This window comes from Sturnira hondurensis, unplaced genomic scaffold, assembly GCF_014824575.4.
Source record: "Sturnira hondurensis isolate 20B ecotype Veracruz unplaced genomic scaffold, ASM1482457v3 Scaffold0001221, whole genome shotgun sequence".
In the NCBI taxonomy this organism is placed as follows: Eukaryota; Metazoa; Chordata; class Mammalia; order Chiroptera; family Phyllostomidae; genus Sturnira; species Sturnira hondurensis.
Genome location: NW_028073852.1, coordinates 7066291 through 7086021, shown reverse-complemented (window position 1 = coordinate 7086021; position 19731 = coordinate 7066291). Strand labels below are relative to the sequence as shown.

At 42.3% G+C, this 19731-nt stretch overlaps 1 protein-coding gene across 8 annotated transcripts in view; it reads right to left on the bottom strand.

Moving 5' to 3' along the window:
• Window positions 1-327: 327 nt before the first annotated feature.
• The window catches only part of GPATCH8 (G-patch domain containing 8), a 75275-nt gene continuing 55871 nt past the window's right edge, over window positions 328-19731 (bottom strand). For 6 of the 8 annotated variants that reach the window (XM_037067546.1, XM_037067564.1, XM_037067575.1 and 3 more), the window contains 3 exons: window positions 10675-10724; window positions 9389-9519; window positions 328-6433 (listed from right to left, as the gene is read on the bottom strand). In XM_037067546.1, coding sequence (XP_036923441.1) covers window positions 2539-6433; window positions 9389-9519; window positions 10675-10724 — 4076 coding nt within the window. In that variant the 3' untranslated portion in view covers window positions 328-2538. The remainder of the gene's footprint in view (window positions 6434-9388; window positions 9520-10674; window positions 10725-19731) is intronic. The other 2 variants (XM_037067555.1, XM_037067605.1) reach the window with 1 other exon arrangement.

The window sequence follows — 19731 nt, the reverse complement described above, 5'->3', positions numbered from 1 at the left end:
ACCCATTTATTTAGTGAACACCCACATTCTACTATATACAGATTACGTATCTATAATGAGGTACAGGTAGGAAAAGAGAATTCTCGTGGGAGAGTGGAAAGAAGGCGCACATTCCAAGGATGAGAAACTTCCTTTCACTTCTTCCCACGACATGACCTTTCCCCTCCACCCGGGCAGCCTGAGCTCTGAGCAGCACAATTCCAACATCACCAGCAACTGGTTCACGAGTCTCTTCCTCGATCACTTCAAGGGAGATGGTATTTCTAGCCCATAATCCCATCCCTTCCCAGCTCGAACGGGTGGGGCAACAATCACAAGAGACTCTACTAAGTTTCCACAAATCATTGGTTTATTAGAAAGTTCCTTTCCCTAATTTTACAGCGTATATATCTCTATCATATGTGATAAAGTTAAATACAATCTTTTATGCTTATAAGGAAGGATAGGCTATTTTGTTTTTCTTTCTTTAAGTTTTAAAATCACTATTCTGAAAGTTAACGAAAACTGCCCCCGGGAAGGTAGAGGCAGCCAGAGTATGGCTCAAATCTACAAGCTAATGGGAAGCAGCACAGAAATGTTAATACTGTATTATTTAAATTATTTACATGAAAATTAGTCCCTTCACTTCAAAGACATGATTTAATTTTTCCAGTGCTAGTTACCAAAAAAGTGGTGCTTCTGAATCACACGGGAGCACTGAAAAAGTGAAAGGGTCAGTCAAGACCCTTGTTTGCCCAGCACTTACTTCTCTTATACTCAAAACCTTTTCCTTATTGGGAATTTGAGAAACAAAACAGCAGCGTTCGTTTTCCCTGTAGCTCACAACCCAACCATACTAGTCACAGCAACGGGCGGGGGATCACCAAACAGGGAACTGCTAACTACACCGAAGAAGATGAGACCTGCAATTGAAACACCTCTGGGTCAGTGTGTCCATCAGGTCCGGGCACCTGGGTGAAAGGCAAGAGGAGGAAGAGGAATTGAGGCGGTACTTCCTCTGGCAGGTGTCATGATGTCACAGAAAAGAGGAATCTTCACTGCTTAAATTAAGCTGGGCTGAAGGCATGAAAACTATGAAGCAAAAGAATTTGCAATATCTACAAACGTGCTCGCCTCCCACCAAAAAAGGAAAACTGTCTCAACTCTATCATCCCCCAGTCCACTTCTACTTGTTTCTAGCCAACCCAAAAGGCACATTAAAAAAAAATTGTCAGAGGAGGCTAAGTACTAGGAAGGCAAATGGACTGCCTGGAACAAGGCACCCAGGAAACCCCTGATCACTCTGAATCTGCTTTCCAATTGAGCTCTTGAGTGTCCTCCTCCTCCATGGGGCCCACCTGGTTCTCTGTATAAAACAGCAGAGCACGCGAAGGAGACTGTCACAACCGAGTACCCTCCCAACACCCCCAGCTGACCGATGCCCATTAGTTAAAATACCCCAGTGCTGGGGGCACCATTTAATGCAGATGAGTGAACATTTTGTCCCCGCAAAAATGTTAAACAATGTTCCTTTCTTGTTTTAACATTTTTATAGTTCATAACTTCAAAAAAATACATGAGCTTGATAAAATATACATGCTTAGTCATTTTTGCATCTAGCAGAAAACAAATACTTTATTTTTTGTTTCCATTTTATAACCTTTAGTTTCTTAATCCAACTAGGGCAAACATATTTACACAAAGCCACCAGAACAAGGATCACTTAAAGAGCTGGATGTAAAAAATATTATTGCAGTATACTACAAATATGGAACCTTTTTTATGAGCTACAAAAAGCAGCATTTACGTTTATAGAGTTCAGTGCAATTTTTTTTTACATTAAAAAAATCCTATAAATTAAGAAGGAAACATCAACATGACAGAAGAAAACACACCCTTCAGACACACGTGCTCCTCTCTGGGGAAGCACATGGGCCAGTCTATGTGCCGCACAGCCTGTAATCACGACAGGGCCTTCTTTTCTGGGATATGCCGATGTCTCTCCTGGAGTGAGGGACAGGAGGACAACAGTGCCAAATGTGTGGCTCTCTATGTGGGAAGTAGATTGAATAACAACAGCCCGAGTAGCATCTGATTCCAGGTCGGACTCCCTCTTCAACTCACTCAGATAACACACAGTCACCAAGGGACGGTCAAAGATAACGGGAAGTCAGGACCAGGACAACCCGCTGGCCAGAGAGGAGGAAAATGGTTTAAAACTTATAGAAGGGAAGAACAGAGGTTAAAAAGGAGAGGGAGGAGGGGTGTATCTAGACCCGACAGTCTGGAGATGTTGCTGCAGAGCAGTGGGCAGCACTTACTGGTGTTCCCCAGCTCAGAAACACAGGAAGGGGGACAACGGGGGGAAAACAAATCCCTGATAGTGAACCCAAAGCAAACCTCAAATCTAAAACCAGCCCTGCAAGCCAAAACTCGACTCTTTGGCTATCAGACACTGCCCATCCCAGCTTCTATTTGCTGGCATTGATGGCTCGACACCCCCAAGGGAAGACTTACGGGCCACTTTCCCTGGTCCTACCTGGGCTCTCACCCCCACCCTCATGTGCCGTGGCTGGGAGGGTGCTGCAGGTCTTGACCTGAGAAGATGGGGTGAAGTAGTGGGTGAAGGTGGAGAGCAGTAGCAGCTGCTGCAGCGGGCCGTGGGGCAAGAAGGGTAGGGTAGAGGGCAGCATGTGGGACGGGGTGGAAGGTGAAGGGTCCGGGATGAATGGCCGAGGCAGGAATGATGTGGATGGGATGGCTAGCGAGAAAGGTGGCAGGGTGGCCAGGGATGATTGAGTGAGTGAGGTGGGACAAAGAAATGGGGGTCAAGTGGGGCTGGGGAATATGATGTACTTGGGCAAGTGGCTGGGGATGAGGGTGGGGATGAATGCCAATGGCGGCGGCAGCTGCTGCAGCATGATGTTGTAGGATAGCATGCTGAACAGTTGTGATGGAGGTGGCAGAGGCTGTGGCCGGCTGCTGAATATGGATGGGCTGCAGGGCTGGAGTGGCTGGGGCCAGGGCGGCAGAAGCTGGAAAGGCCTTTACTTGCTTGGCCAGAAGCTGCTGCTGGATGTGTTGCTGCGCAGCTTGCTGGAGCTTGCTGTACTTCTCCATCTCCTCGGGGGTGAAGGTGATGGGCTGGCTCTCCAGCGGAGCCAGGGAAGCATCCTCAGCCCCATCGGCCGACTCAATACTAGGCTCCCCACTGGGAGGTGCATAACCGGGGAAGTGCTCAAGTTCTGGCACGATAGGCAGCAAGGTAGATTCCACAGGGCCTGGTTGACTGCCACTATCCAGGGACTCTAGGGTGTCCCTGTCGCTGGGGTCAGGGAGGTAGTTATGGGACATGGTTGGGTCCCCGGAATAGCAATCAGAGTGCACTGGGGTGCCCAGTGGAGCCACAGGACGATCAGCAGTACCTTCTTCAGACTTTGGCTCTTCTGGAGGTGGTTCTGACAGGGGGCCAGCTGTTTCCTCTGGGGGGTACTGATGTCCAAATGGGGCATCACTATTCCCTGGAGGCCCTTCTTCTGTCTCTGACTGTTCTTGCTCTTCTCCCCTTTCTAAGCCAGACTCTTCACATTTCTTAGTGTTGGGCTTTCGAGTGGCTGGGAGCTTCCCTATCAATGGAAGGACAGGCTTATTGCCAAGAGAGGGGGGGAGCTTGGGCCCAAAGTAACCTTGTGGGGGGTCCTTAAGCTTGAGCCCAGCTTTATTAGGGGTGGCCAGCACCTCCTCATTCACACTGGGTTTCCGCTCCAGTTTCCTTGACTGGATCTTCTCCAGCAGCAGTTTGGCAGTGAGGGAATTCTTATCTTCAGGGCTGCAGTCACCCTCTGACCCCCTTCCTGTACCAACAGTGCTGTTCTGAGACGGTGGGCCTGTCCCTTTACTGTCACCTCCTCTGCCATCTTCCTTCTTCTCAGGACCCTCTCCCCGGCCTGATCGGAAGTAATGAGGAGACTGGGAGCGGTAGATTTTTGAGCGAATGAAGTCTCGACGACCAGAACGCCTCTCCTCAGGGCTCTCGTGACCCCACGACCCCTTCCTGGAGCCTGATCTCTGGGAAGGGCTCCTGGTGCTGCGGCTGCGGTCCCGGCTGTAGCTCCGGCTCCGCTGCCAGCTGTGGGCTGTGGTACTACGGCTTCTCCCTTTGCTCCGGCTGCGGCTGCAACTGCTGCTGCGGCTGCGGCCTCGGGATCTCGAGCGCTCCCTGGTGTGACTCCGAGACCGGCTCCGGGACTGGCTGCAGCTGAGGCTATAGTCATCATCGGAAGATGAGTATTTGTGCCGTTTGGACCGGTGCTTGGAGTTGGTGTACTCTGAGTCGTCAGAGTCATGGGAGCGCTTCGAGTGCCTTCGTGACCGGTCACTGTAGTCACTGTAGCTGTCATCAGAGTAACTGTGCTGTCTACTGTAGCAGCTCTGGTCTGAAGAAGCATCTGAGCTACTCGAGTAAGAACGCCGAGAGGAGCGGTGTGAGGAATGGTGGCGGTCAGATCGTGAGTGGCTATGGGAATGCTCACTGCCCGAGTCTTCCTCCTCCTCCTCCTCCTCCTCACTGTACTGGGAGGGAGACTTCTGGTGCAGCCGGCGTGATGAAACATCATCACTATCCTCATCTCCACTACTGGGTCGACTCCGATGACTGGACCGGCTGCTCCGTTTGGTGCCAGCTCTTCGCTGGCAGGATGAGGCTGGAGGCTCGCCTTTGTGCTTCCTCCCACCATGATCCTGGGCACTCCCGCCGCCGCCGCCACCTTCGTCTTTCTTGCCACTGCTCCCTTCTTCACCAGGAAGGGATCTCCGCTGGGAATCTTCTGGAGCTCGACGCCGTCTTCTCGGTGGTGCAGGGCTACCACTCCCAGGGGGTTCCGGTTTGGGTCCCCGTTCAGAATCTGCCTGGGCCGACTTATTCTTCTTTCGTTTTCGTTTCTTGCGCTTCTTAGACTTCTCCCCACACTCAACCTTAGAGCTTTTCTCTTCTGGATCAGCCTTGTGTTTCCGTTTGTGTTTGTTGGATTTTTTGTGCTTCTTTTTCTTTTTGTGTCGGTGGGACTTGCCAGATCGTTCTTTCTTGCTAGGAAGGCTTCTCCCTGTGTCTTCTGTTTCTGATCCATGGCTGCCACCAGGTTCCTGTTTATTCTGGCTGAGACAGCCAGACCCTGAAGCAGGTGCATCCCCTCTGTCTCCTGAGGAATGTTCTACGTTTTCTCCTCCTTCCTTGCTTTTATTTGGCTCACCAGGATCAAGGCCTTGGAGATGGTCCTTTGAGGAACCTCCTATGTCTTTTGGTTTTTCTGTCCCTTTAGCTCTGGCATCTTTGTTCCTTGAAAGTTTGAAGTCAAAGTACAAAGGGTTACAACTGTATGAAATGGAGGGTTCTGCCTTGGTGAAAATTAATAGCTCTGATGGCCACTGGAGGGCGGTGCTTTCATCTTTGCTCAAAACTGGGAAGAAGGGACCAGTTGGATGTTTGGGTCCCTCATGGCTTTCTTTCCCTGCTGAGGTGGTTTGAGAGGTTTCTTTATAAGGGTTAGACTCACACATTTGGATCTCTGAAGCCTTCCGACTCTGACTCTCTGAACTCTGCTCACTTGCATCCCTGCCTGGAGCCCTCTTTGTTTCAGCTTTGCTTCCAGGTTCTGAGGGCTCCGCCATACCAGTTTCTGCCTGCTGCTGGGAGACTTCACTAACTGTCTTTTCTGCTCCTTGGCTTGCTGCCACCTTGATGAAGCCTTTAGGCTTGGGAGAATTGCTTTTTTTGTTCTCCAAGGCATTCTTTGGGTGAGTGCTATTATCACCTTCCATTTGTTCACTGGCTCTCATAAAGAGTAGGAAGGGAAAATTAGGTTTTACTTTGCAGTGCGCTGGGGGGATATAGTGGTAATACTCTGGCTCTGTAGCTCCAGCTCCTTCTTCTCGCTTCATTCTTTTTAACTTAGACAACGTGGAAGCAAGGGACCCTCCATCCTGAGGGTCTTCGTCCTCTTTTTTACTATCGAGATTACCACCACCATCTGAGTCTCCCACCTTCTGTAGTACTTGGTCAGAACCCTTCTCATCAGCTTTTGTTCCTCCATCCTCAGAAGTCCCTTCCTCTGCGAGGTCCTTGAAAACTGATGCTATTGATTCGAGTTTGACAGGAGCCTTCTTGGCAAAAGAAAATGACACTCCCAATTTTTGCAGTGGAGTACCCAGGTTATTCTTAATGCCAAAGCTGACACCTTGGGAGACTAACCCAGGAGCCTGTGCCAGTCCAGTGGTATTAGTGATCTGCACTGCAGTGAAAGGGCCTCCTTTATCTGTGGAGAATTCAGAGCCCATGCCACAAGCGGCAGTGGTACCGGTGCTACTGTTTGTTACTGATTCATCTTTATCATCATCTCCACCTTCTTCATCTACAGCCACTGTAGTTGGTCTGAACATAGGACCACTTCCAGGTGCACTACACAATGGTTTAGAAAATAAAAAACAGAAACAAAAAAACAGGTTTAGGAGTACATTTCATTACTTTTTATCAAGTACTTACCTCCTGTTCTATCGCCCTTCACAGGTAGGTTTGAAGGACCCCAGCAGGTAGCCACTCCTCAGCCTTGTGCTGATGAAGGGAACGCCCTCGGCGTGATCAGGCAACAGCTCGCACTACTAACCTGTCAAGCTACATTTTCAAAACTAGACAGTCACTGCTATTTTTTCCTAAGGTGTCTAAATTAAAATACTTTCTCATTATCATATGGTACAGTCTACCCATCCTGTACCCACACTCATTTCTTATTGTATCATCCTAACCATCAGTATGCTATCAAATGTATGGCTGAAAAATCTATTCACAAAGGTTCTATTCAGCTAAAAAACAAAACCCAAAACAAACAAAAAACCTCCCCAAACCCCTCTAATTTCCTCTGCTTTCAAATTTCATATTTAAAAAAACCCACCATTTCTGAAATTGTTATTCTATTACAGTTGCCAAAATTTCCCCTCAAATTTCATTTTTAAAAATGTACATAAAAAAAGTTAAAAAAAAAAACCTCTGAGTTTAACATAGTCAGAAATCTCCACTGTGTTACCCTCTGGCAGTCTGTCTGAGGAACCAAGTCTGTGCCTACCTCCTAGGCACCACACCCAGGCATCTGTTTGGTTGGTGATTCTTTCTACGCATTCCATTCAGTGGTCATGACACCACCAAGGACTTTCTAGCTTTGACAACAGGAACACAGAGGAGCCTCAAGGCCAGCATTTTAAACTCCTGTTATGCCTGAGATTCATACAGTGTGTGAACTCTAAAGGTATCTATCTATCAAGGCAAACTGAGGAACGAAGAGGATTAGATAGCTTTCCGGTTGAAGTCCTCATTACCTGAACTCTAGCTTCTGGCCGTCTTACACTCGAGTCAAGTATATCTGGATAATGTGCCATCCCTTGCTCCATGAACTCCTGCTACTGGCAGATGGCAAGATACCTACACTGTGTCATGAAATCTACCCCATAGCAAAGAAACCATCACACTGAATAAAAAGGGGACTTATTTTGATCTTTTGCTTAGTCTTTGCCATGTCAATTCAGTAATATTCACTATGGGGTCATGCATTACTCTTAGGAGAATGAAACAACTGATGAGAGTTCAAAACCTTTTATTCTCCCCAGAAATTATGGTCATCTTTTAACTGTTTATGTCACAGAACTAAACATTATCTCTGAAGAAAGACATGTATTAAAATATGTCCTGAACTAGATAGTGGCTTTTTATATACTTTTTAAGGAAGTACCCTTGCAACACGCCCGAGAGGAATGTGCTTACTACAGAAAGAGATGCCAAAGGAGGAATCTATAGACAGTTTAACCCAAAATGAGAGCTGACAGGTTAATTCTGTCTCAAAAGTTACACTCTATGTGTTCTCTCCTTTCCTTCTGCCTTCAAAAACATAAGAGAAGTTAATAGACAAAAAAGGATCAAGAGGCAAAAATAAACCTAGTAAGCCCAGGAACCTAGTAACTCTGACCCCAACTGGGCTGTAAACTTTTAATAAACACAATCAGTTTCTCTTTTGATCGTGACTGGTTTCCTGCCTTTGGTCCTGGCCAGCCATTAAAAACAAACTTTCTTCTTTTTTTCAATCCTCACCTAAGGATGTGTATACTGATTTTAGAGAGAGGAAGTCAGAGAGAAAGAAACTTTGATGTGAGAGAAAATTATTGATCGGTTGCCTTTCATACACGCCCCAATTGGGGATTGAACCTGCAACCTTTTGGGGTACAGGATGGAGCTCCAACCAACTGAACAACCCCCACCAGGGTGGGCCTAGTTCTTCTGATCGAAGTGTGTACCTCATGAATCCTCAGATGCTCAAAGACTGGGTCCCCAAAGTCTAATTGCTTAGTAATTCAGCCCTAGGTGGAATAAATTCTACCTTAGGTAAAATATCAGCTCCAATTGTTCACCGAGAACCATGAAGGAACATTAAAAAATACATTCAAGCCCTGGCTGGTGTAGCTCAGTGGATTGAGCATGGGCTGTGCATTAAAGGGTCGCCGGTTCAATTCCCAGCCAGGGCACATGCCTGGGTTGCAGGCCAGGTCCCCAGTGGGGGGCCATGTGAGAGGCAACCAGACATTGATGTTTCTCTCCCTCTCTTCCCCCTCTCTAAAAATAAATAAATAAAAACTTAAAAAGAACATTCAAGAAGGCAGGAACCTTAGAGAATTCCCTAGATTTCAGGTGGTTAGTACTAACTATATAGTCCTTAAAAGGCAGTTACAATACTTGAATCTGTGTCTCAGTACTTTTTAGCTACAAAATACTGTAATATATGTGCTTTTCTACATAAGAACACTGGAGATAAGAACAATTAACAGCTCCATAATCTATTAAACATCTTCTATGTGCTAAGCATTCTAACAAGCACTTTTTTATGTAATAATCACTCTTCACAACAACTATAAGTAGTAGACTTTTACTACCATCTCCATCTTATAGATAAGACAGCATAGAAATTAGATAATTTGAGGTCACACAGACGGTAGGATGTGCCCTCAGAAAAGAATATTAATTTAAAGCATTTTATTTTTACAGAGAGAAAAAGGAAGAAGAGGAGAGAAACATCAATGTGTGGTTGCCTCTTGCGCGCCCCCTACTGGGAACCTGGCCCACAACCCAGACATGTCTCTGACTGGGAACTGAATTGGTGACGTTTTGGTTCTCTGGCCAACACTCTCAATCCACTGAGCCACATCAGCCAGGGCCAGAAGAGCACATTATTAATCAATGTATTATAATCCAAGTGTAGATATGTTTTTAGGTTGAAAGATCTATTAATAACTGGAAGATCATATTCTTAAATTATAATTTTAAATCTTAAGGATTACAATTATCTGTAGACCCTCTGAGAAAAAATATCCTCACCATTCAGCTTGTTTTCTTTGCTCTGCCAACTCATGGAGGCGCCGAAGAGCTTTCTCCTGTTTCTTCTCGTCCTTGCGGGATCTTGAAGAAACATTTCGAGCAAACTCTCTCTGCTTGAGGTCTTTCAATCTCTGGGGTAACAAAAGAAGGAAATACAGGGGTGGGTGATTTAGAATAACCTGGGGATCCTGAAGGCAAGGCTTTTAAAATTTACCCTCAGTCAATGGTTATAGTGGTGCTAGCACAGACTACATTGTGTGCTCTTCTGGTACTTGAAAACACGATGCCTGATTACTCCGGGGAAACATTTGGAGTATCTACCTTTCTAACTAGGAGAGCACACTATATGCTTTATCGGGCAAACTTAAATAATGTCAGAAGCAACAAGTACATCTTAAAATAGTAGGAGGAGAGAAAAGGGACTATTTAATCACCTGCTCTTCCAGGATGCAAAACCAGACAAACAGAACATGAGATAAATTGTAGTAACACAAGCCAAAGAACAGAAAGGGGTTAAGCTAGTACAGAAAATTACCCAGGCATTAAGATCTTAAAAAGCAATGTACAGCTTACATAGGGGAAGTTATTTGAATGAGAACTAACAAATAGAAAGCATACTTTTATTTCACCATAAAAAGGTGTTACTATTTCTTTTCAGCATGAACAGTTCTCCTGGAACTATCCAGCAAACAGTCTTCCCGTGCTGGCACGTTCAAGCTCACCAGTCTGACCACAGTTCACCTGGTCAGTCTGCTGAAATGAGACAGCAGTGAGCACAGCTTTCTACTGCTTCCTGACCCTGAGAGGGACATCCAGGGGATGAGGAGGAGAATAGAGATAAGTCAAAGAATTTATTACTTGAAATCCTAATAAAAGAATGGGTCTTTTATTGCCAGAAGCTATTATATAAATTTCCTTAAAACAAAAGAACAAGAACAAAAAAGAACAGTACTATGACATACTACTGGCAGGGTCCACACATATCTATCTGCAACGAAGACAGAAGTAAAATTATTTTCAACACACTACATAATATAAAAAACAAACAAACCAAACCAAAATATACACATTATCCTGTTTTTACAACAGCATTGGGAAAAAGAATTTGACCCAATATAAAGTGGACATTGCTTTGTGGAAGGGTATGATGTTCAACAGACAGAGGAATTTTCTTATCTAGTATTTATGAAATGTGTTTTGAGTATTTTTGAATTGGGAGGGGAAAGGGTGGAAAGACACACACAAAGAAAGATAATACAGCTAAAGACACTGGTAGAAAAACTCACTCTTGTGATCTGGGCTCCCAAATTAGAAGGATTTGCTTTCAATACATCAGCTGAAAATGTCACATCACAAAGAAAAAAAAGTAAAAATAAAACAAGAGTGGAAGAGAAAAAAAATAAAGCAAGCATTACTACATAAGCTCTCTTAGTGGATCTGTAAACTGTTATACCGAACAATCAGGGACAAAGCCATCAACTAAAAGGGCTCGGGGAGGAAGCACCTGCACAACACACGCACGTGAACACACACACAGACTAACACAGTAATAATCCCTCCTGGATAAATACAAGCACTGCACTTTTTTTCCAGGAAAAATGGTTATAGAGCTTTAGGAAGACCACTGCTGTCCAAAAGCTGTCAGTCTTATTTTCATTTACCTTTATTTTGGGGATGCTCAAGTAACCAACAGCTGGCAAAATTGTTTTACTGAGGCTTGCTGCCCAGAACTGTAATTTTTTTAAAAAGATTTTATCTTTATTTAAAAAATATTTTACTTATTCACCTTTAGAGAAAGAGGGAGGGAGGTAGGGAGGGAGGGAGGAAGAACGGGAGAGAAACCAACCGGGACCTGGCCCGTAACCCAGGCATGTGCCCTGACTGGGAATCAAACTGACAACCTTTTAGTTCACAGGCCAGCACTCAATCCACTGAGCCACACCAGCCAGGGCAAAAAATATAAATAAATAAATAAAATAAAATAATTTTATTTATTTTTAGAGAGAGGGAAATGGAAGGAGAAAGAGAGGGAGAGAAATATTAATCAGCCCTGGCTGGTATAGCTCAGTGGACTGAGTGCAGGCTACAAACCAAAAAGTCACTGGTTCAATTCCCAGTCAGGGTACATGCCTGGGTTGTGGGCCGGGTCCCCAGTGGGAGCGACGTGAGAGGCAACCTCATATTGATGTTTCTCTCCTTCTCTTGTTCCTTCCCTTCCCCCCTCTCTAAAAATAAATAAATGATATATATATCAGTTGCCTCTCCAGGAAGGGCCAGAATTATAATTTTCATAAAAACTACTTTAAGATGGAAGATCAACCATTTTAAATAAATATGGATTTTAATTTCCTCCTTCTGAAGAAAATGAAACACAGATAAAGGGCCTGTCAGGACTATTACATGATTATGGCAGGCCACAAATCTAGTCTTATTTCTCTTTTTTTTTAGTTCTGCCCCAAACACTTAACAGACTCTCTAGCCAAGATTTAAATAGAATATATGTTTTCTCACATCTGCTGCCTTCTGTCAGCCACCCAATAAGCCAGGAAAATCTCCCTGTGTTTGGTCATTTCCTTCCCTCTTACAAATATTTCATCACTTTTTGGAGTTATTTCCCAAACTACAGGATATGTCTCAAGAAATGAGCATTTTATCAAAGTCTGGGGTTTCCAGAATAAGTCAGAGATTAAGCTCAGCAAGTCACCTGGTGTAACCTTGGAGTGGAAGGGGATAAGACTATGCCCACATCATCCTGAAGATAATCTATGTCAAATTCCTACCACCACATAACAGGAGGTGGGGAGTGAACAAAATGAGATGCTATCAATAAAACAAATCCAAATTGCAGCCNGAAGGGCCAGAATTATAATTTTTATAAAAACTACTTTAAGATGGAAGATCAACCATTTTAAATAAATATGGATTTTAATTTCCTCCTTCTGAAGAAAATGAAACACAGATAAAGGGCCTGTCAGGACTATTACATGATTATGGCAGGCCACAAATCTAGTCTTATTTCTCTTTTTTTTTAGTTCTGCCCCAAACACTTAACAGACTCTGGCCAAGATTTAAATAGAATATATGTTTTCTCACATCTGCTGCCTTCTGTCAGCCACCCAATAAGCCAGGAAAATCTCCCTGTGTTTGGTCATTTCCTTCCCTCTTACAAATATTTCATCACTTTTCGGAGTTATTTCCCAAACTACAGGATATGTCTCAAGAAATGAGCATTTTATCAAAGTCTGGGGTTTCCAGAATAAGTCAGAGATTAAGCTCAGCAAGTCACCTGGTGTAACCTTGGAGTGGAAGGGGATAAGACTATGCCCACATCATCCTGAAGATAATCTATGTCAAATTCCTACCACCACATAACAGGAGGTGGGGAGTGAACAAAATGAGATGCTATCAATAAAACAAATCCAAATTGCAGCCCCTTCTATGCAAAGTTACCCTGATTCTATACAGGGTGTAGCAAACCCCGTGACACCTTTACTAACGTCATTTGAGGTCTCTTTCAGATGTGGGCATTCCAATGATAAAAATGAATTCCTAACTCAAAGACCCTCCTTTCTACTCAAGGGCAAAACTAAATTACCTTCGCAACGTCTCCGTTGCTCTAAGACAGGGTTTTCTTCTTTTTGAACCGTCTAACCAGCACTTCGTGACAGAGCTCATCTAGGAAACATCCATTTTGCTGACTATACTTACGTATAAAGTTTCAGGGCAGAAAACCTGGATTCAAATGCATTAGTAACTAGCCAAATGGTTTCATCTCTTTGCGCTCCAGTGCTCTCATCAGAAAAAGAGGGCCCTTCAGCAACAGGTTTAGGAGAAAATAAACGTAAAGCACTTCGCATGGCAAGGCTGTTCAATGCTGCCTCCCCGCTTCTTTGCTTGAGCAAAGGACTAGGTTTATCCTTACAATACACTGTGCAGTGCACGGAGCAATACTAAGACCACAAAACATGTGAGTGGTTGATGAATCATTTGGCTCACATGCTGGATCCTTGCCTTTCCCCCATATGAATTTTTATCATTTTTAGAAAAATTTGATTAGGAAATATTTTCATACCTCGACTACGGACATATTCAAGTTACATAATAATATGGTTTTCCGAGCTATTACTTGTCTCAAATAGTAAGGAATTTTATTCTTTAGATAAATCACAGTCTAAAAGGCCCCTTACTTGTAAACAGAATTGGGCAAAATGCCAAAAAAGATCCTGACCAGGAACTTCTCAATATCCTATCTAAAAAGTAATTTTTAATAAAAGGTACCAAATCCTAATTCAGAGTCAGGTTTTCTAAAGTTCCTTGTTTTATTCTGAAAGGCTACCAAACCTGGCTCATGTGCCACTGAATGTCAGTATGAAATTCTCTCTGACTTGTGCTTTCACTTTCCTCTTACGTTCTAGAGAGAAACACAACTTTAGACAACTCCTAGGTGAGACTAGAGAAACAACACACCTGTCCATTAGAGAAGAGACAAAACTCACACACGAACAAAATTATATATGTGCCAACAATCCAAAACTCTTTTCAAAGGCTGAACAAATTCCATGTCATACACAAAAATCCCAGTTAGACTCCAAACTGGGACACAATCTTATCTGAATGTCGTAATTAGTCACTTAAGCTTATTCCAAAGCCAATAATATATACCCTTGTCTCTGAAAATTATAAAGTATGCTAATAAATTTTTAAAATATTTTACTTATTTATTTTTAGTGAGAAGGGATGGGAAGGAGAAAGAGTGGGAGAGAAACATCAATGTGTTTGCCTTTCATGTGTTCCCCACTGGGGGCCTGGCCTGCAATTCAGGCTTGTGCCCTGACTGGGAATCGAACTGGCGACCCTCTGCTTCACAGGCCTGTGCTCAGTCCACTGAGCTACATCAGCCAGGGTGCTAATGAATTTTTTAATTTATTGAACTATTACTACAAAATTAAGCCAAATAACACATTTTTAGCTGGAAAATATTTGATTCACTAAAAAGGACACTAAACCCCATTCAAATGAAAAGGTTTCAAGATCTTCTTTTCCTGAGAAATCAATATGTTTCCAAAAAGATATACATTTGTGGCACAGAACACAAAGGAAGTAAAATTTCTCACTGATTCTGAATCACATAGTAGCTGGGTTTCCATTAAATCTTTCACAAGACCAGCAGAGGGAAGGCCTGAACAAACAAGCCATAGTACCCATCCACACAAACTATGGCTATCTGGGCTAAAGACCACTTCAAATGTAAATGAATTCCTGTTCTTAAACCACAGCTAAATAGCACTGCATTGGCAGAAAAAAATGTCTACTCCAGAAACAAATTTCTGCTTCACTATGCAACTGTAAACAAATCAGATCAGGAAAATGAATCTGGTACCTCCTCCCCAGGTTTTTAATGTGGATGATAAATTTGCCCAGATCATCAATAATGTGAAGTGTCAATAGCAAAGAATAGCACTATTTAAGCTGAAAATGAATGACAAATATTTCTATATAGCTTTCCCTAACAAAATCCTAAGGGTCTGAGTCTAATAAAATATTTTGTTATCTTTTGGTGCTATTCTCACCTCTATCAAAAGAAAATTTGATGCTACAAGCTTGTTGTTGAGTATACTTTACTAAGGATAAACCTTTCTCAAATATTTTATATCTATTACCTCAATTTAAGAAACAAAAACTATTGTTTCCATGTGAAAAAACAGGTGGAAGATAAGCAGAGTATTTCCTATTGCCATTGAAAATCTTATGTTCTAATATTTATTCAACTCTAAACATAAAACCTAACTTTGTCTCTTTAGGGTCAAAAGATTATCCATGGTCTCTTTCTCCTAGACAGCAGCCCCACTCTCCCAGAACAGGCACCTCCTTTGTAACTAACCTCGCAATACACACACCACTGTCTATAGCACAAGAGATGCTTGATAAACATTTATTAAATGTTTCAGGGGGCAGGGGGAGATGAGGAGAGTAATCAAAGAACATGTATAAAGGACCAATGGACAAAGATGGGGGGGAAGCATGGAAGGTGGGAGGTGGGGGTGGGGTAGAGCAGGGGAACAGTATTGAGGGGAAAATGGGGACAACTGTAATCGAACAACACCACCCCCCCCACACAAAAAACATTCATCGAACTGATTTTAAAGTGAGTTGTTGGGAGAGAGAACATATACACATACTTTTACGTGTTACTTCTTGGCTATGAACAGAGATGAGAAATAATGAGGAAAGAAGGGGCGGCTGTATGTATTTCAATCTCTTTTTCTGGCTATGTATAACCTGACCCTTTCTGAACCTCAACCACTGCCTTTCCTCTACGTTAACAATCCTGCACACCCCAAATCCATGGCCTCATCTCCCGTCTCCTACTGCGCTCTTCTAACACAACATTAATGTGGATTTCCTCTCCCAAACTGGAGTGATCATAGTGTGGTTGTTACTTGTCCAAGTTACCCCTCATTCAAGTCTGTTTGATGCCTCTGGGTGAGACCATCCAGGACATCACCATGTTTGATGAGGGAGGAAAAGACCAGGAGAGAAAAAAGTCTCAGCATTAAAAGTATTCAGGGAAGGAAGATCAGAGTTAAATGATTAAGGAAGTCCAAGTTACAGGATAGTAGATGTAAATTCTTTCTTTTAGCACATGAATATTGGTAAGTAATGAAAATGAATTTTATTGTTACACAAAAACCCAAATGTTTGGTAACACAAAAAACTAAACACTAATGCTAATTATAAACACTGGAAAAAATCAGAGGTAAAGAGGAAAGTATACATTCTTTTTGCTGGGGAAGAGTAGTACTAATTAGTCATTTATGACAATACTTACCCTTTATGCTCAATTATTTTGTAACACAATATGTATTAATATCATTTGGTAAATATCAAATTAATGTCATAAAATCACTGCGTAATGCTTGCTTTGTTACGTTAAACAATTCAGCACAAGGCCTTAAAAGTATGGTATATTCTTTAGTACCAGATGTGCCTGCTTTGAGGTATTTTACACACACGTACAGTCACCATCACCACTAAAATTTAAGGTGGAAAATGAAGTTTTAAAAATAATTTTATTGAAATATAATGCATATACCATAAATTCACAGATCTGAAGTGTAAAATTTGGTGGGCATAGTACATTTACAGAGTTATGCAACCATCACCACTATCTAATTTTGGAACATTTCCATTTCCTCAAAAGAAACCCCACAGCCATTAACAGTCACTCCCTATTTCCCCTTTCCATCCACCCCCTAGAAACCTAACCAATGTTCTCTATAGATTTGCTTGTTCTGGACTTTTCATATCCATTAAAACATACAACATGGGGGGTCTTTGTGACTGGCTTCCTTCACACAACATAGTATTTTCAAGGTTTGTGCATGGTGTATTTATCAGTAAGCCATTCCTTTTCATTGCTGAATAAAATCCCATTGCAGGGATGTATCTCTTTGTTCATCCTCTCATCAGCTGATGAAAAGCTGAAGGTTGCTTCCACTTTTATTATGAATAACGCAGCTGTGGACACTCTTGTAAGTTTTGGTGTGGACATATATTTTCATTTCTATTGGGTATAAACTGGTCATATGGTAAGATTTCCTCATGTTCTCTCCAACACCTGTTAATGTGTCTTTTTAATTTTAGCCACCCTAGTACGACAGGTGTGAAATGGTATGCAGTTGTGGTTTTGTGGAGGCGTTTTAGGTTAATCCTCTAGGTCACATCTGGAGTCAAAGGTCTGCCCTCTATGTGACATTTGATGGATCATAAGAGTTGCTTGGGCCCAAAGCAAATGCACAGGAGCACCCCAATTCAGAGCTCTTTTTAGCATTGCCACTTGCAAACTTTATTCCTTAAGTTGCTTTAACTTTTCAAATCACCACTACAGTGCAATACTGTGATAAATATGAGTAGACAGCAGGTCCTTGAATAATGTCATTTCATTATAATATTGATTAAAAAAAGAAAGAAAGAAAAAAACTGATTCCTGGCTAGGTAGGGCCACTGCCTGCAGTTCTCACTTGCTCCCACATCTGCGTAGATCTTTCCCTACGTAATCCAGTTTCCTTCCACATACCTAAGATGAGCTGGTGTTTCTACACCGTTCCAGTCTGCGTGGGGCGGGGGGTGCACACTGCGATGGAAGGGCATCCTGTCTAGAGTGAGTGCCAGCCTTGCTCCTGAACTACCAGGAGAGGTTCTGACCACCTTCAACCCAGGCTGGAAAATAATGATCCTGTTTTTATTAATCTTTCTTAAATGTTTATACAGCTCACGCTTATTTCAATGTTTAATATTAGAAGTGTTTGGGGTCTTTATTTAGAAGTTTGGTGATATTTCTGTGACCAGAAATATGCTGTAGGAACTTAGCTTATTTCTATCAATCAGCCCATGGCAAAACTGGTTTTGTTACATGTTGTTTTACTTCAAGTTACAGTTTCCAAGAGCCTATTGACAATGTTAATAAGTGAGGGCTTACTTTACAGGGGCAGAAAAGGGCTTGAAAACTGCAGAATGTAAATAAGGTAAAATCACTGTTACTCAAATTTGGATTGTGTGCCAAGATGAAGAGTTAGAAATACACAGTAAGAGAATACAGAGTTTACCAGCAACCTTAGCTCCCAAAAGGCCTGTTTAGGGTTATCTCTGTTCACAAGCAAGATAGCTTCCCTAAACAGACGCAGAGCTTTCCAAGGTTATAGAGGCTGTGATAGCTGGGTGTAAGAAGTCTATCCCCAACAAAGCAGAGGTGGTGAGTAAGGAAGATTGCACAAGTGAAAAACCTTAAAACACGCTCAACTTTCAGGAGACCTGGCCAAAGGATGTCAATTCTCTTATTAAGTAAACAAGTCCCAAAGAAAAGAGCATCCAGAGTGGTACAAGGTATTAGCCAACCTAAAACTTTCATCTTTGATATAGCTTATTAAAACAAAACTACAATGTGTTCATATTATAAGATGTATACCCCTCTTCACAATTGCTTAACTTTTCAAAGCATAACCTTAGGACAGAGGTTAATTGTGCTGGTTAAGTCAACATTTACAAAGTTTTGGGATTTGTAAGTACTTTACGTTCTTCTTAACCTATTTCATATCTTTAAAATAAGTTATGGTTTTCTAAGAATAAACATTCCATAAAAATCCAAAATATAGAGTACCTATGGATTATCTTCACGTGTATGATTTTAGTGGTTTCGCTTCTTAGAAGGGTCATTTAAAAAAATTTTAGCCCTAAAATTATCTTCTCTCACCTTGTTTTAATTTACTGAGTTCTGTGTTTCCCCTAATGAATATCAAAATAGCGCTAAAAGTAGGAACCCAGTCCACATCTGTTAAAATCTGCAGTGGCTTACCAGAGGCCCAGTTGGTTTTGAGGAGCCAAGCATACAGAGGATCAAATGCAGTAAATTATCTTGAGAGGGAAAAATCCAACTATTAAACAATGAAACTTCAAGTGGAAAGTGAACACTCTACACTTGAATGAAATCCGTAAGTGATCACTCCTTCCATCACCATGGAATTTCTCAGAAAACACTTAAAGTCAGAATTTATTTCATTTTTATTTTTTATTTTATTTGATTTTTTAAAGATTTTATTTATTTATCTTTAGAGGGGAAGGAAAGGAGAGAAGGAGAGAAATATCAATGTATGGTTGCCTCTCGTGAGTCCTCTGCTGGGAATCGAACATGCCTGCAACCCAGGCATGTGCCCTGACTGGGAATCGAACCTCGATTGTGTGGTCTGCAGGCCCGTGCTCAATCCACTGAGCTACACCAGCCAGGGCAGAACTTATTTCGTTTTTGAGTATTAAGGAAAACTCTAAAATTTTTGTTCACTGGTAAGATACATTACTGGGTACTGAAATGGTCAACTGAAAGTAAGCAATGCTATTAAAAAGTAATTGTAACAGTGTAGACAAAGTTAACTGAATCATTTAACAGTCTATTCTGTACAATTTAGACAAGTTACTGATGGTTGCTACAGGTTTAATCTGTTTTAGTTCAGCTATTTAAAGCTCAGGAAACAAGACCTAGGTATTAAATGGGTCTTCAGTCTTTTCTAAAAATGTAAAAATGTCAGAGGTTTTCATACTAAATCTACTTGCAGAAAGAAGGGGCAGTCTGAAAGCATTCTTTCCTCTGACCAAGATATCTATTCTAAGAGTTATAAGAATTTCTCAAAGCTGCTTCACAATACCAGATTCTGATAACTGGATCCAACTACCACAGATGGTTTTGAAATTGCAAGGAAGTTGGACCCAATAATGCAACTTTCAGTGTGCTACTTCCCCAGGATCAGTTAGAACCGTGGGAGCCTGTGTTAAGGGGAGGGAAAGGGGTAAGA